The sequence below is a fragment of the Pavona decussata genome, unplaced genomic scaffold (genome assembly GCF_977016875.1).
Source record: "Pavona decussata unplaced genomic scaffold, jaPavDecu1.1 SCAFFOLD_88, whole genome shotgun sequence".
In the NCBI taxonomy this organism is placed as follows: domain Eukaryota; kingdom Metazoa; phylum Cnidaria; class Anthozoa; order Scleractinia; family Agariciidae; genus Pavona; species Pavona decussata.
Window position 1 is genome coordinate 72,765 of NW_028145505.1, and position 13,811 is coordinate 86,575.

Consider the following 13,811-nt stretch of genomic DNA (forward strand, 5'->3'; position numbering starts at 1 on the left):
TGCTGTCGAGTTTTGGTAAGGATTCACAATCGAAAAAGGTAGAAAAGCGTTCAGCTGAAAGCTGGTTTTGAGAGGTGTAAAGCTGTTTGTAAAAATTTTTCATGGCGGTTAATGTAGTTTTTGGATCCTCTACAGTACTACCGTCAGGTGTCTTCAGCTTTGTTATATGTTTTTTTACATAACTTCTTTTTTCTAAGTTAAAAAAGTATTTGTTGCATTTTTCTCCTAATTCATACCATCTAGCCCTACTCCGGATAATAGACCCTTTAGTTTTTTGCACGGCAATTTCATCTAATTCGATCTTGAGTTTTCTAGCCTTGTTTACAAGGGAGCTATTTTCTGGGGTTTCGTCGATACGTGAGTTGATTTTCTCTAGCTTTTGGAGGAGGTTCAATTCCGTACTTCTTTCAGCGTTGGCTTTCAACGTGTTGCCGAACACAGTTCACTGAATTCCTCAATTTATAGGCAAGCACATGTACGATTTGCACGGGATACTAAAAAATAATTTAACTAGCAACTTTTCAGTGCCGAAAAAATGCCGCAACAAATTTGAATGCTTAATTCACGTAATGTTGATCATTCAAGATCTTAAACCAGTCTTCAACGTACAAGCTGACTCCATCCGCGCCAAGTTATTTACATAATCACAAAGAACACTAAGGGTCAATTATTAAAAGACAGTTTAGACGGTTTTAACAAAATCACGTTCTAAACCATTTTCAATTTTACCAACGGTCATATCTAAACATTGTCTACTGATGACAGTAACAGGAACGCTTGCATCCCACCCTAGAAAACTATTTATCTACTTAAAAGAAACCACTTTTCAACAGATTTGGAGGGCCACTGATTGTCTTAAGCCGCGATTTAAGGTAGACTCTGTATATTAAATAACTGACCCTAAATGTCTGTCATATTGTTTTCACTTATTTTGTAATCAACCACGAAGAAACAGCCACTTTGCATCGATAACGATGATTGCATCATCGGACAACTTTAATTTTAATATTTGTACTCAAGGTTTTCGGTAAATCTGTAACTATACTATGTAAAATATATGACGAAAAAACTAGAAAATTAAAAGTTCGATATACTCATTCAAATTGTTGCCAAATCAATCTTAGCCAGAAAACCAACAAGGTTTTTCCGCTTTTCATTTGATATATAAAAGCGTGTACTAGTACTTCTTTTTCCTTCTTCACCAACCCTCGAGATGAATAGAAGTGAGACGAAGGAGAAATAAATGTATTTTCTTAAAAGTAAACACTCGCTAACATCTAATCGCACAATTTATTGTCGTTATAACATCATTATGGACATAAGGAGGATACAATCTTGCAGTGTTATGAATCTCAACGAGATTTGCCAATTTTGTAGTAAAAATATTCGGAAATAAATTTTTAAAAGAGGCTTTGGCTAAATAAATTTTAAGCTAGCGATTCTCACTTAAATTTATTGTTTAAGATTTTAACAAGACCAATTCGAACTAGAACTAATTGTATGTAAATAATGTATCCACTACTTTATTCCCCCTTTACAAAGGTTTCGTTACTTGTAACAACATGTAAGCTTGGCTATTGCTCATCATAATCAACTCACCTGTTATATTTTGTCGTTTGCTACAAAACTATATTAGGAGATTGGAGGAAAACAACATATCGAAGCTTCATCCTGGTCAGTTCACAGGCTTGGAGGACTTATTTGATTTGTAAGTAAAGCTATTTATTACCAGACTAGACTAATTTTGATTGATAAACAAAATAATAAAAGTATACCATACAAATGTAAATCATCTAACAACAGTTTTACAGTGAAACATTAATCGACTCTGAAACCCTATTTGTCTTAGTTGCGTGAATGACAAAGTTACTTTTGTTTAAACGCCAATTGAAGAGCCGGACCACTGAACAACGGCTGTGTGTGTGTAAAATGGAAACTTGTCATTGGTGTTCGTATACACCTCTGAACGAAATTGAGAGTGGTGGTTCAGAATTATATATAGTGTCTACATGGTAACCAAATTGAAGCCCGTGTCGAGTTGCTTGGTTTTGATACCTTTTTAACTTGTTTGGTTTTTGAAGGTATCTGTCGAATAATCATATTAAAGTACTACCCAAGCGGATTTTCAAGGGAATGAGGAGTCTTTTGTCCCTGTGAGTAGACAGTGGTTAGCCCTTCACTGGGTAAAATATCTTAGACAAGCACAGAGCTATAAATAGCGAAGTAACTTTAAAGTCAGAAGATATACATATATACCTACATAAATCATATTATCCAATTCCTCCTGGGCGATTTTCAAGGATGATTTACAGCACTGTATGGGGGACTTTGCTGGAATGGTTGTGGTGTAGTTTACAATTAATGAAGTGATGGGTTCTTAATGCCCCCGAAGTGAGCTAACCGGTTGGCTTTGATTAGTGGTACTTACTATACCACCTACCTGTTTAATCTTTCATTTTGGAAATGGTCTTATATTTCGAGGGAACGTAACAACCTGGAGAACACATTGGGACTCGTGTACAAATCTAGGGGTGCACGATAACGCATCTCTCTCGAAGATCGACAAATTCAACTATCTGAAATCGCTTCAGGATGTTGCTGCTAGTCGAGCCATTCAGGGACTTACTTTGTTACGTTCTTATTGTGATTCATCAGTAGAAAGTCTGAGAACAACGATTTAGAGGACCTCAACAAATCATCTCGGCACAAACAAATGAATTGTTACGAATCCCCGGCTGCCCAGTATCAGAGTATTCAATTTCCTTTAGATTGGCTCATGAAAAAATCAGCGTACGGGACGTCCCCTCATATCAATACGGTGGATTGTAAATTCCTGTCACTAAGGCCAATCTTCCCAAAGAAATTAAATTCGTTAAAGACGAATTGCCCGAGCCAGGAACCACAAGCAACGTTTGGAAAATCGACGGATTACTCGACGTCATAAAAGTACAAGAATAATAACATCTGGGAGCAGGGATGGCGTACTGGTGAGAGAACTCGACTCCCATCAATGTGGCCCGGATTGGATTCTCGGATTCGACGCCTTATGTGGGTTGCGTTTCTTTCGTTTGTTCGCCTTATGTGACCCGGGTTCGATTCCCAAACTCGGCGGCGCCTTATATTACGCAGAAATAACGTCACCACAGTTATTAAGCAGCTGACCAATCAATGGCGTCGAGAATGCCTAATCAGAAGGGAAAACAAAGAGCAATCTGAAACTGCAGCCAAGATATGCGAAGGGCTAGCTATTTCTGCTGGAGACTTCGTCGTATTAATAAACGATTCAACGACAACGGTATTTTAGCTGATTTTGTCATTTTCATGTTGTAGACAGACTTGCCCCTTCTTTGGCTCGTAACATTATCGTGACATTTGTCAATATTATATTGATGTGATGCGATGGATGCTTTTATGGAGTTGTTATTTTACAATCATAATGTTTAGAGAAGCAGACACCCACGGGTCCATCATTTGGTAACTGTAATAGCGAGAGTCCACAATAGCCGGGTACGATGAAATTGTGGACCCTCGCTATCACTGGACCCTTGCTATTACGGACACCAAATGATGGTCCCGTGGGTGTCCGCTTCTCTAAACATTATGATTGTGAAATGACGACTTCATAAAAGTATCGATCCTATCAAATCAATATAATATTGACAACACATATCTCTTTTTTGTAGTGACATCCACGATAATGATATCCTGAACGTCTCCTTAGAAACCTTCCAAGACGTCAAAACATTGCGATTTTTGTAAGTATAACTCTTTGGTTTCCATAGGAACAAATTTATATTCCATTTACATTTTTGCTGGCTATGTGTGAGTTGTGTGGAAAAAGAAAAACGTGGACAAAACATATTAAAGGACCCTAGTCAGCCTCGGCCATTTTCGATGCCATGGAAATTATTAATTTTTCATGGTGAAGCGAAATCTTATTGCTTTACTGTGAGTTGTGTTACTGAAAATATGTTTCATTGTCTTTGGTAGTTTCACAGTGATTTTGTTCAGTTCTACATGCTCCGAATAAAATATAATAGCAAAACTCTCGCATTTAAACAAAAACAAAGGTGTGGCTGACTAGGGCCCTTTAAGCTTAGAATTAATTCGTAAGGTTTTAAACGAATGATTTCTTTATAGGTCGCAACCATTGTTGGAAGAACCTTAGGGTAGCACCTATGTCAGAAGGGCGATTTACACGGTACTACTTTGTCGCTTACGACAGACTTACGACAGGCCTACGACACGAATTGTTTCTCGTAAATCAAACCTACAACTTGCTTACGACTGTCGCGTAAGTCACAAAAAATGTCGTAGGATTAAAAAAAAAATGTCTTAACATCCTATGAGGCGAGCAGCGCGCTCTGGAAATCGCTAATGGACATTCGTACAAGCAAAAGTTGTACCGTCTGAATCGGGTTTTAATAGAGATCTGTCTTACGTTAAATCTATTAAAAATATCCTAGAAGACAATATTTGTTACGCAAAGTGATTGCCTTGTGCCATTCAAGGAAATGAAAACATACTTAGCATGATGGATGGGTGAATGGATTGATTCGTTAATTGTTTGATGATAGGTTGAATGAATCATTGATCGATCGATTGATCGATTGACTGCTTAATTGGTTGATTGATTGACTGACGACTGATTAAATGATTAATTGATTGATTGATTGTTTTTGTCGTTGTTGTTGCTGGTTCTCGTTCCTGCTCCGAGGGTTTTTCTCCGGGTACTCCGGTTTTCCTCCCTCCACAAAAACTGAACCAACATTTCCAAATTCCAATTAGACCTGGAAACAGTGGAGAGAAGAGCCACTGTGTGGATTCAACTGAAATTCCCGTTATTATTGTTATCATTAGTGATTCAATTTGAAGAAGACTGTAGTCAGGCTTTCTGGGAATAGCTCACCGTTACAGTACCGTGTTTGTTGACTAGGCATTTAAATGAACATTACTTTCTTAAAAACTGTACTGAGTCTCCCGTTTGTATGGAAAAATATCTAGCCGCCTACAGCTCTAATTTCACTTAAACTCCATTCTGCTAAGCGCAGAGCTGTAAATGTTAAGTATCATTTGTGCAAAAATATGTCAACCTAGCCGGCGTTCAACCCCACTTAATTTCTTTCTCTCATAATCCAAGTGGCATGACGTCACTTGACGTGAGAATTACATCACTGATCAAAATCCAACGTCTTGGCTCAATTTTTACAAAACCCCAGAAAGACGTTTAACCTGACCACAAAAAAATCAAGACCGAAAATTTTTATCAAAAGCTACCATGGAATAAATATGCGAAGTAACGACGGTACACTTATTCCCATGGAAACACATGGTGTATCACATTCTTTCGTATAAATCTTAGGTAAGGTCACAGATGTTGGTGCTGTTGCTTCAAATATTAGGAAAGTTGCGATCTTTTAAAGTTAGCCCATCCCCCACCAGGCTGAACAGAATTATTTTGAAACCTAATTCGCCAAAGATTTATCGTGACGGGAAGCTGTGTGAATATGTTTGAAAACCTTAACATTATTTCCAAAGTTACACTTACCGGGCCTTAAATTACGCGAGCAACTCAGCGCCTAAATAAGTTACATCTTTATGTGTTGAATTTCAGATTTATGCATTATAACCTGATGGCTGAACTTCCTGTGGGTTTTTTCGCTGGAATGGACAACATAACACACATGTAATATTCTTTAATAAAATAATTGTTATAAACCTATGCAATTCAGCGGACTAATAAAAGCGAATTTCTACTTGACTAGTCCTGAGTTTCCAATAAAGAGTACCCAAACAAATTTTATTGTGAAAACCTGTCTACGCACTTTCAGAGTTAATACCCACTGTACAGCAAAAGGGACTGGAGTCTCAATATTTCATAATAGCTTCATGAAAAGAAGATGGGAACTCCACCAATGATGACATGTTTAACTGCTGTCAATGATCTTAGGAAACCTATTGAAAACTAGGAAATTTAGCTCTGTTCAGATACGAAATCCTGTTGTTAGCTGTAATTGGCAGGTTTTGATTCATTTTCAGGTGTTAGGCTTAGGGAAAACTTGGAATGACTGTTCTAACAAAAATGCAAACTCCTGTTGGGTTTTAAAGGACATAGTTTGCGCGTCATTTAAAAGGCGTATGAAGTCTGGGCATGAAATTTGAACGATAAAGCATTTAGTCTCTTTTATGGTGGGTTCCATCCTTTGACTTGCTGTACCCGTGCTCGAAACCAGTAAGTTACATGGTGATCATTTGCGTCCCAGTAAATTTGTGGCCTTATGAGCTCAGGCAACAACTGGAAGTATTTGAACGTTACGGGATTAGCTTGTTCACATTTTTGTCACGCTATGCCCAAATTTGGTATAAATTTCCTGCCCTACTGTTGAGTTTGACAGTGGTATACTCTCTACACAAGAGGATCATGATTTAAATCTACAAATTATTACACCCTACTTTCCATACATATTTCAACAAAAATGATAAAAAGCCTTCAAAAACATAACGTCCCTTTTGTGATTTTTTTTCCTATAGCAACAACAATTCATGGCTAAAAGGAATGAATGCTCATCGCAGAGAATAATACTGAAATCTTAAAACGCTAACAGGGTCATGTTATGTCATATGCCCACATTTGTCGCAATTTATCTAGCAAGAAGCAAACCTTACGCATTGTCAGCACGCCAATAAAAAGTCTTATTAAACGCTTTACTGACTAATTCAGCCAATTGCACAGTGACATGAAGCGACATTCGAAGTTACTCATTTAAAGTGTTAATTTTTTGGCCTTTATGATTATCTTGCAGAATACTTGATACCAACCTTATGTGCTGTCATGCGGAATTCAAGGAAGACGCCGGCTGTGCTTTTCTCATCAATGACAATTTTGCAAACTGTGACAGTATGTTTCGGAACGTAAACCCAAAAAGGTGCATCTGGGTGGTTGGAATTTTGTCGATTTTTGGGGCTGTGTTTGTGATTACCTGGCGAGTGTTCTTTAAAGAAAAGAATGTCGTGCAAACGATTCTGTTGATGCACGTTGCGGTTGCAGATGGACTGATGGGAGTGTACCTTATTACTGTCGGGATAATGGATGTTGTCTGGTCTGGTGAATACTATCTGCATGACTTTGAGTGGCGAACCGGTTTCCGATGCCAGATGGTAGGGGGAATGTCGGCGATGTCCAGCCAGGTATCCATCATGACGCTGGCGCTCCTCGCGATTGAGCGAGTGAAGAAGATCGTGTTCCCTTATCAATTCAAGGGACTCACTCGAAAGAAGGCCCATAAGTTTTGCCTTGCCATCTGGGTGATCGGTTTTCTTTTTGCTTACATGCCAACCTTCGGCATCCGCTATTTCCATGACCATGACAAAAGCATATTCTACTATGGTAAATCAGTTGTGTGTATCCCCCTCCAGCTTGACCCCGACTTTATTTCGGGATGGGAGTATTCAATTGCCGTATTTGTGGGTTTGAATGTGGCTCTGGTTATCGTTATTATTGTGGCGTACTCCATGATTTTGTACAAGACCTGCATGTCGAGATGGCGGCTCACCCGTCAAGGTACGAGAAGGGAACGAAAAGCCAGGGCAAGAGATGCCAAGAGAGAAACGTCCCTCGCCAAACGTGTGTTTTGGATTATTTTAACCGACCTTGTATCCTGGATCCCGATTGTGGTGATTGGTTTGAATTCGGTGTTAAACGAAGCCTTTGAGCCACCTGACGATATCGCCGTGTGGATTGCTGTCTTTGTCCTACCAATTAACTCAGCAATGAATCCAGTACTCTACACCTTTGCAACCCCACAGGTATGTAACCTCTTGTACCCTTCATTAGACAATCTAGAAAGAAAAAATTCAGCTATTCCAAAAATAGACCCTTCATTTATCACACATTGAGTGAATCTTGCTAACATGGGGGAACATTGACTTTCTTTAATAGTACAATCTGCATAAGTGTTTATGAACTAAACCTACGTTTGTACAACTTCAGTAGTGCACGAAAAAAACATACTTGCTGTTGTTGTTTTTGCACACCTTTTACGCCCAGGAATAACAGATCCCGGCATCTTTTATATCCTCATATATCGTAAAATCCTCTCGATACCACAAAATTGACAAAACGTAGACAGAAGCTAGAAAAAAAAAAACGATTTAAAAATGTAATTTTAGCGGTAAGGAGATCAAATAAGTCATAAAGAAAGACAAAAATTGAAACACAGAAAATAATATTTTGCTATGTTAGCGTCAAATAAAATTTTGAGGACGGGTCGCAGTGTAGGATGGTTCCAAGTTCATGCTGGCCAATTCCTTTCCCTCCCTTAGTGTGAACATGATTGTTTACTTTACCATATTGATAGCTTTTGTTATTTTTCATAACTTAAAATAATTAATGAAAACTTTAAAAATTAACTAAACGGCTTATTTTTCAGGTGCGAGGGATCTTAAAACAGAAAATGCTAAAGCTCTGGTGCTATTTGCGTGGGATTCCTCTCTGTGGTCAAGGCGATGAAGGTTAGTACAATTAAAACTTTTTCTGAGTTTTAAATAACCTCGGAACTTTCATGTCAACTTTTTTATCGATATTGCTGTGTAAACGCCCCACAAGGAACCAGCTTTGGGTTGTCCGTAGCCAGTGCCTCAAAAAATAAAGCTGAAATTGAAATTAAATTAAGTTTTTACTACCATTCTCACGTTTATGTTGCTTGTAATAGAACAAGGAGGGGAAGAGGAACATGATGAATCGGAAGACGAGGACACTGACGACTATGAGAGCGACCAGGGTAAATTTATCTACCATTACAATACAATTTACCACCTTATTTTTGTTTACTTTCGTCCTTTTCAGTGTGTACTATAAGCTGTGCACTAATAGTGTGGCACCTTTTTAAACACTAGTCTCCGTTCTTTTTCTGGTTATATATTTGCCTTTATTTAGTAAAATACTTGTGCATTTATTCTTTATAACTTGTTATTCATTGGTTATATTTATTTCTGGCTTTCCTTTAATTTGCCAGAAGACGAGCAAGACCAGGAAATGCTGGAGATGCAAGTTCTCGGTCAAGCAGCTGCTGGGCAAGGTGATTCGAGGAGTAATCTAGTGCTGTGTACCATTACAGAATACCGACAGAATAACGGACAATGAAAATTCGAAGAAAGATATATTCTTGTAATAAATGGATCTTCAAAACGTAAAAGCTAGCTTGTAATCAGAAACAGTTATTCTTTGAGAATGATGTATTATTCAGTAAATAGCAGAGGCATACTCGGAAAAAGGAAATTCGAGTGCTCCTTTCAGGAGTCAAACCTAAGACCGTCCGATTACTAGTTCGGATGCTCTACCACTGAGATACAGTGGACTCGTAGGAGCTAAGGCCATAAACTAGGTTCATGGGACAAACATTCTCCCTACTGCTAGGATTTGAATGTCAATGAGTAGCATAGGTTCAACTTTATCACTCATGTAGATGGCTTATCTCAGATTTCTTTCTCTTTTGTCTATTTTTTCTTATAAGACTATAAATAGTTTTGCACCATATTCGTCCCTGAAACGTCAAATGAGTATTAGGATTATCTGAATATCCTTTTAAACTATTTAATATGACTTTTTCCCTCTTATTGCTTTCAGATTCACAAGTAAGCGATGCATCATCGGACACAGGTACGCTTGTATTACACCCTGAATCTTCTCTTAATTAATAAGTTAGTTCTCGACAAAGCTTCTCACAACTCTTCTATTTTAAGATAGGGTGACGTTTTGGATACCATAATAAATTTCAGCTCTCAGAGAACATATTATCAGTCAATGAAAATCAAAATCAATAGGAACTTAAGGAAAAGTTTCCGTATTGATAAATACCCACTATAAAGCTGCCGATTAAATGATACCAGCCTCCCCAGGAGACCTGTATTACGAAAGTGACTCTATTTAATCTTTACTAAGAAGTACAACAGCGTTGACCATTATTATTTTTCTTATTAATGCAGATTATGAACGAGAAGAGCCAGTGATCGTCGTCGCACGAGGTAAAGCACTTCATTTATTTACAGCCCTTAAAGAAAAGACAGATGATAAGTTACAGGTCCTCAGTTGCAAGTGTTCTGTATGGTTTTCGTAGCTGCTGCAAGTAGCAAAATTGCTATCCCGTCAATAACAGGCTTATTCCAACATCGTCCTAGAACTTTAGAAAGAATACGCTGAAAGTCGCAACCGAACGGTATAAATCAAAATTATAACTGTTATAAGCCTACGGGCTGGCACAGAGTCATTGTATTAGAAAACGTAAATCAAGGAAACAGCTATTTGTTTCGCTTTCCCGGGCAATAATGTAAAAAAGCAACTGAGAAAACACCTCTAGGGCTGAGCTTTGATATTCAATAGTTTGGAATATGATTAGACGTAAATTAAAAACCCAAATTAAAACGAAACTACCTGGTTCCTTTGTTGAGTTGTATTTTCCCACTCATTTCCGCATTTTAATATGTTTTACATTTGTTGTATTGAATACTTTGAAACAGATTACTTCATTTACGTGTGCTATTGTATTAACGCAGGACCTCGTACCGAGATGATAGACCAAGGTGGAAACGATGACGTAGGCAAACATCCAGAACAGAAACCAGGAACAAAAGATGAGGCGGAGCCAGAAGCTGGTGAAGATCATAACAAGGCAGGACCTGACGCTGAAGTGAACCAAGAGATAGAGGCTGGAATAACAGGAGGAAAAGGCGATGCTCATCAGGAGGCAAATGACACGGAAGATGGTGAAGCTGGACAAGAAGCGGCTAAAGCTGAAGGAGGAGAGGCTGTAACAATGGAGGCTGAGGCTCAGGTAGCAGGAGCAGAGTTTCAAGTAGCAGCGAGGGATGAAGCTGAAGAGATAGCAGCAGCAGGTGAAGATAAAACACTAGGAGGAGATGGCAAAACAACTAAGGCTGAAGGTGAGGCAGACAAGGCTGTTGGCAAGGCACTGGGTGCTGAAGATGCAGTAATGAAAACAGAGGTGAAAATAGAGAAAACTGATGAAGACAGAGAAAAGAAAGTGAGAGATGAAACAGCTGAAACTGGAGACGAAGAATTGGAAACTGCGGTTGAAACAGAAAAGTCTGAAGGTAAGGCAGCAGATGCTGAAGGTGAAGCTGTAGGAGCAAAGGTCAAAATGATTGAGGATACAGATGACTCCGCGGATGCAGAGGATGGAGCAGTACAGGTCGAGAAAGAGGCAGAGACTGAAAATGGATCACTGGGGTGTGAGGGTAAAGTTGGCAAAGATGAAAATAAAGCTGAGAACATCATTGGTGAAGCAGTGGCAACCAATGGTGAAACAGTGAAAGCAGAAGATAAGGCAGCTGAGGATGAGGATGAGGCAGAGACTGAAAATGGATCACTGGGGTGTGAGGATAGAGCTGGCAAAGATGAAAATAAAGCTGAGAACATCATTGGTGAAGCAGTGGCAGCCAAAGGTGAAACAGTGAAAGCAGAAGATAAGGCAGCTGAGGATGAGGATGAGGCAGTGAAAGGTGAGGATGAAACAGAGGTGGCTAATACTGAAGAAGCTGGAGCTGAGAGTGGAGCATCACAATCTAAGAGAGAAGTAGCGGAGGCTGAAAAAGCAGAGAAAGTTGATGTTGAGGCAGTAGTAGAGGAAGATGAATCAGTGGAGACTGAAGATGAAGAAAGGAAAGCCCAGGATGATGAAGAAGAGATAAAGGGAGAAACAGAGCAAGTTGAAGGCAAGGCAACAGAGGTTGAAAGTGAAGTAAGAAAAGCCCTGGATGAAACAAAAGAGATAAGGGAAGATACAGAAGAAGCTAAAGCTGAGGTATCAGAATCTGAGGGTGAAGCCTCAGAAGATCTAGGCGAAGTGTTGGAAGCTTATGGAGAAAAGGGAGTTGATTTTGAAGCAAAGACGGCTGAGGATGAACAAGTCGAGATTGAACATCAAGAAGCGAAAACCCAGGATGAAGGATCAAAGATAAATGGAGAAGCAGTGGACGCGAAAGATGAGGTATCAAAATCGGAGGTTGGAGCTCCAGAAGCTCAAGGTGAAGTGGCAGAGGCGGCTGATCGAAAGGGGTTTCCTTTTGAGGAATCGAAGGCTGAGGATGGATCATTAGAAGCAGTGACAGCCAAAAGTGAAGCAGTAGAAGCTAAAGATGAAACACCTGAAGCTGAAAGTCAAGTACCTGACACAGCAGATGCTGGAGGCATAGGTAAGATTTTAAAATAAAAGCGAAAGTTGGTGGTTTCCAGTTCTTTACTTAAAGAGGTAATATTGTTTGAAGTCATTTCCCTTTCGATGCCGAGACCTATTCCATTAATTCATGAATTCATTCACCTTTTTGTGGCGATGCACATTAAAAGAAAAAAAAGAATAAAATATAAAGCTACTGTTACATACATCATGTGAGTTATCTATTTCGGCAATATTTTTGGAAAAAAAGATGCATTTTCATTACAGTTTAAAACAATTTATGATCAACCTACCTAAAATAATTTCCCATGGTATCATTCATTGAATTCAACTATAATTGCTCTACCAGCGCAATTGATTTCGTTTCGTGGCGATGACTCCCATTTTAAAAGTTGTAAACGTTCTAAGTAGGTGCAGGCAAACTCCGCCTAGCTCCGGGTTAGCTCTAGACGCCTCACTCTACTGGAAAAGGCAGGCATTGTTTGGTTCAGATCGGCTTGTTTTTTAGCGCTTTGCTCCCAGTGACTATCAAGATCAAAGAATAAATTCACTTACCCGCCAATTTTTGTTGTTATTTCAGATCCAGAGCAAAAGAAAAAAGAGAAGTTTGGAAATGGTGGAGAGCAACCGTCACAAGATAAGGGATCGTCAACTCCCGATGAAGACACAGCTGTCTTTGACACAAGGTTGTAAACTACTCTAACTGAACACTAGACGATCATTCTCCCAACGTTTACTTTGGATCGTCACACCCTTATTTTATCCGTAGTATGATGTAGCTGGATGATAAGACAAACGTATATCTACCTGTGTAGCTTATCATTGCAGAGATAAATACTGTTAATCTCGTATTATGTGCACTGCTAGGTATTAATGTAAAATTTCAAGTATTGGTAAACATTGTTAGATAGAAAGAAGGGTTTTTGTGTTATAAATGGCATATGTCATGATGGAAAGTCACAAATTCACTCTGAAAATCAATATGTCATCAGGAAAAGCCACAAATGAAAGAGCAGCCAATCCGTTATGTGTTAATATATTCTGGTCCATCTGGTAGTTATTGTCAGCAACTTTCCGGAAGTCTTTAGTAGTTCTTAATATCTTAGTTTGGCAGATTTTGTCTATTTATTTCCCTCCTCAATTTTAGTTACTCGTAATCCCAAGCAATCATCAGAAATTGTTGTTTGTTAAGGATAATGTTATTGGGAGGTAAACGTCGTTATCGATACTTTCTCAAGTTATAGAAACATTTTTTGTTGAATAGCTTAAGTAGTAGTAGTTACAGGTGTGGGGACATTATAGTTCACTTTAGTTTATTCTAGTCGTCTTCGTGTTTGTAGCTGTAGTAACTTTCGTTTCGGTCGCACCAAACAGTTGTTGTAACAGTATTTGGAGCAGTGCTTGTATTTGCAGCTCTAGATATTACAGTTTTAGTTCTTGTAGTAGTAGTAGTAGTAGTAGTAGTAGTAGTAGTAGTAGTAGTAGTAGTAGTAGTAGTAGTAGTAGTAGTAGTAGTAGTAGTAGTAGTAGTAGTAGTAGTAGTAGTAGTAGTAGTAGTAACAGGAACGGATAAATCAGTGCTTGTGCTAAAAGTTAGAGTAGTCGCACTCGTAGTAGTGA

The 13,811-nt window shown here is 38.7% G+C and overlaps 1 protein-coding gene across 7 annotated transcripts in view; it reads left to right on the top strand.

Moving 5' to 3' along the window:
• LOC146474534 (uncharacterized) overlaps positions 1-13,285 on the top strand; it is a 31,671-nt gene extending 18,386 nt beyond the window's left edge. For 5 of the 7 annotated variants that reach the window (XM_085116890.1, XM_085116887.1, XM_085116888.1 and 2 more), the window contains 12 exons: positions 1,637-1,708; positions 2,082-2,153; positions 3,684-3,755; positions 5,615-5,686; positions 6,804-7,806; positions 8,430-8,511; positions 8,712-8,780; positions 9,015-9,077; positions 9,626-9,658; positions 9,985-10,023; positions 10,552-12,210; positions 12,772-13,285. In XM_085116890.1, coding sequence (XP_084973016.1) covers positions 1,637-1,708; positions 2,082-2,153; positions 3,684-3,755; positions 5,615-5,686; positions 6,804-7,806; positions 8,430-8,511; positions 8,712-8,780; positions 9,015-9,077; positions 9,626-9,658; positions 9,985-10,023; positions 10,552-12,210; positions 12,772-12,884 — 3,349 coding nt within the window. In that variant the 3' untranslated portion in view covers positions 12,885-13,285. The remainder of the gene's footprint in view (positions 1-1,636; positions 1,709-2,081; positions 2,154-3,683; positions 3,756-5,614; positions 5,687-6,803; positions 7,807-8,429; positions 8,512-8,711; positions 8,781-9,014; positions 9,078-9,625; positions 9,659-9,984; positions 10,024-10,551; positions 12,211-12,771) is intronic. The other 2 variants (XM_085116886.1, XM_085116884.1) reach the window with 2 other exon arrangements.
• The last annotated feature ends 526 nt before the right edge of the window (positions 13,286-13,811 follow it).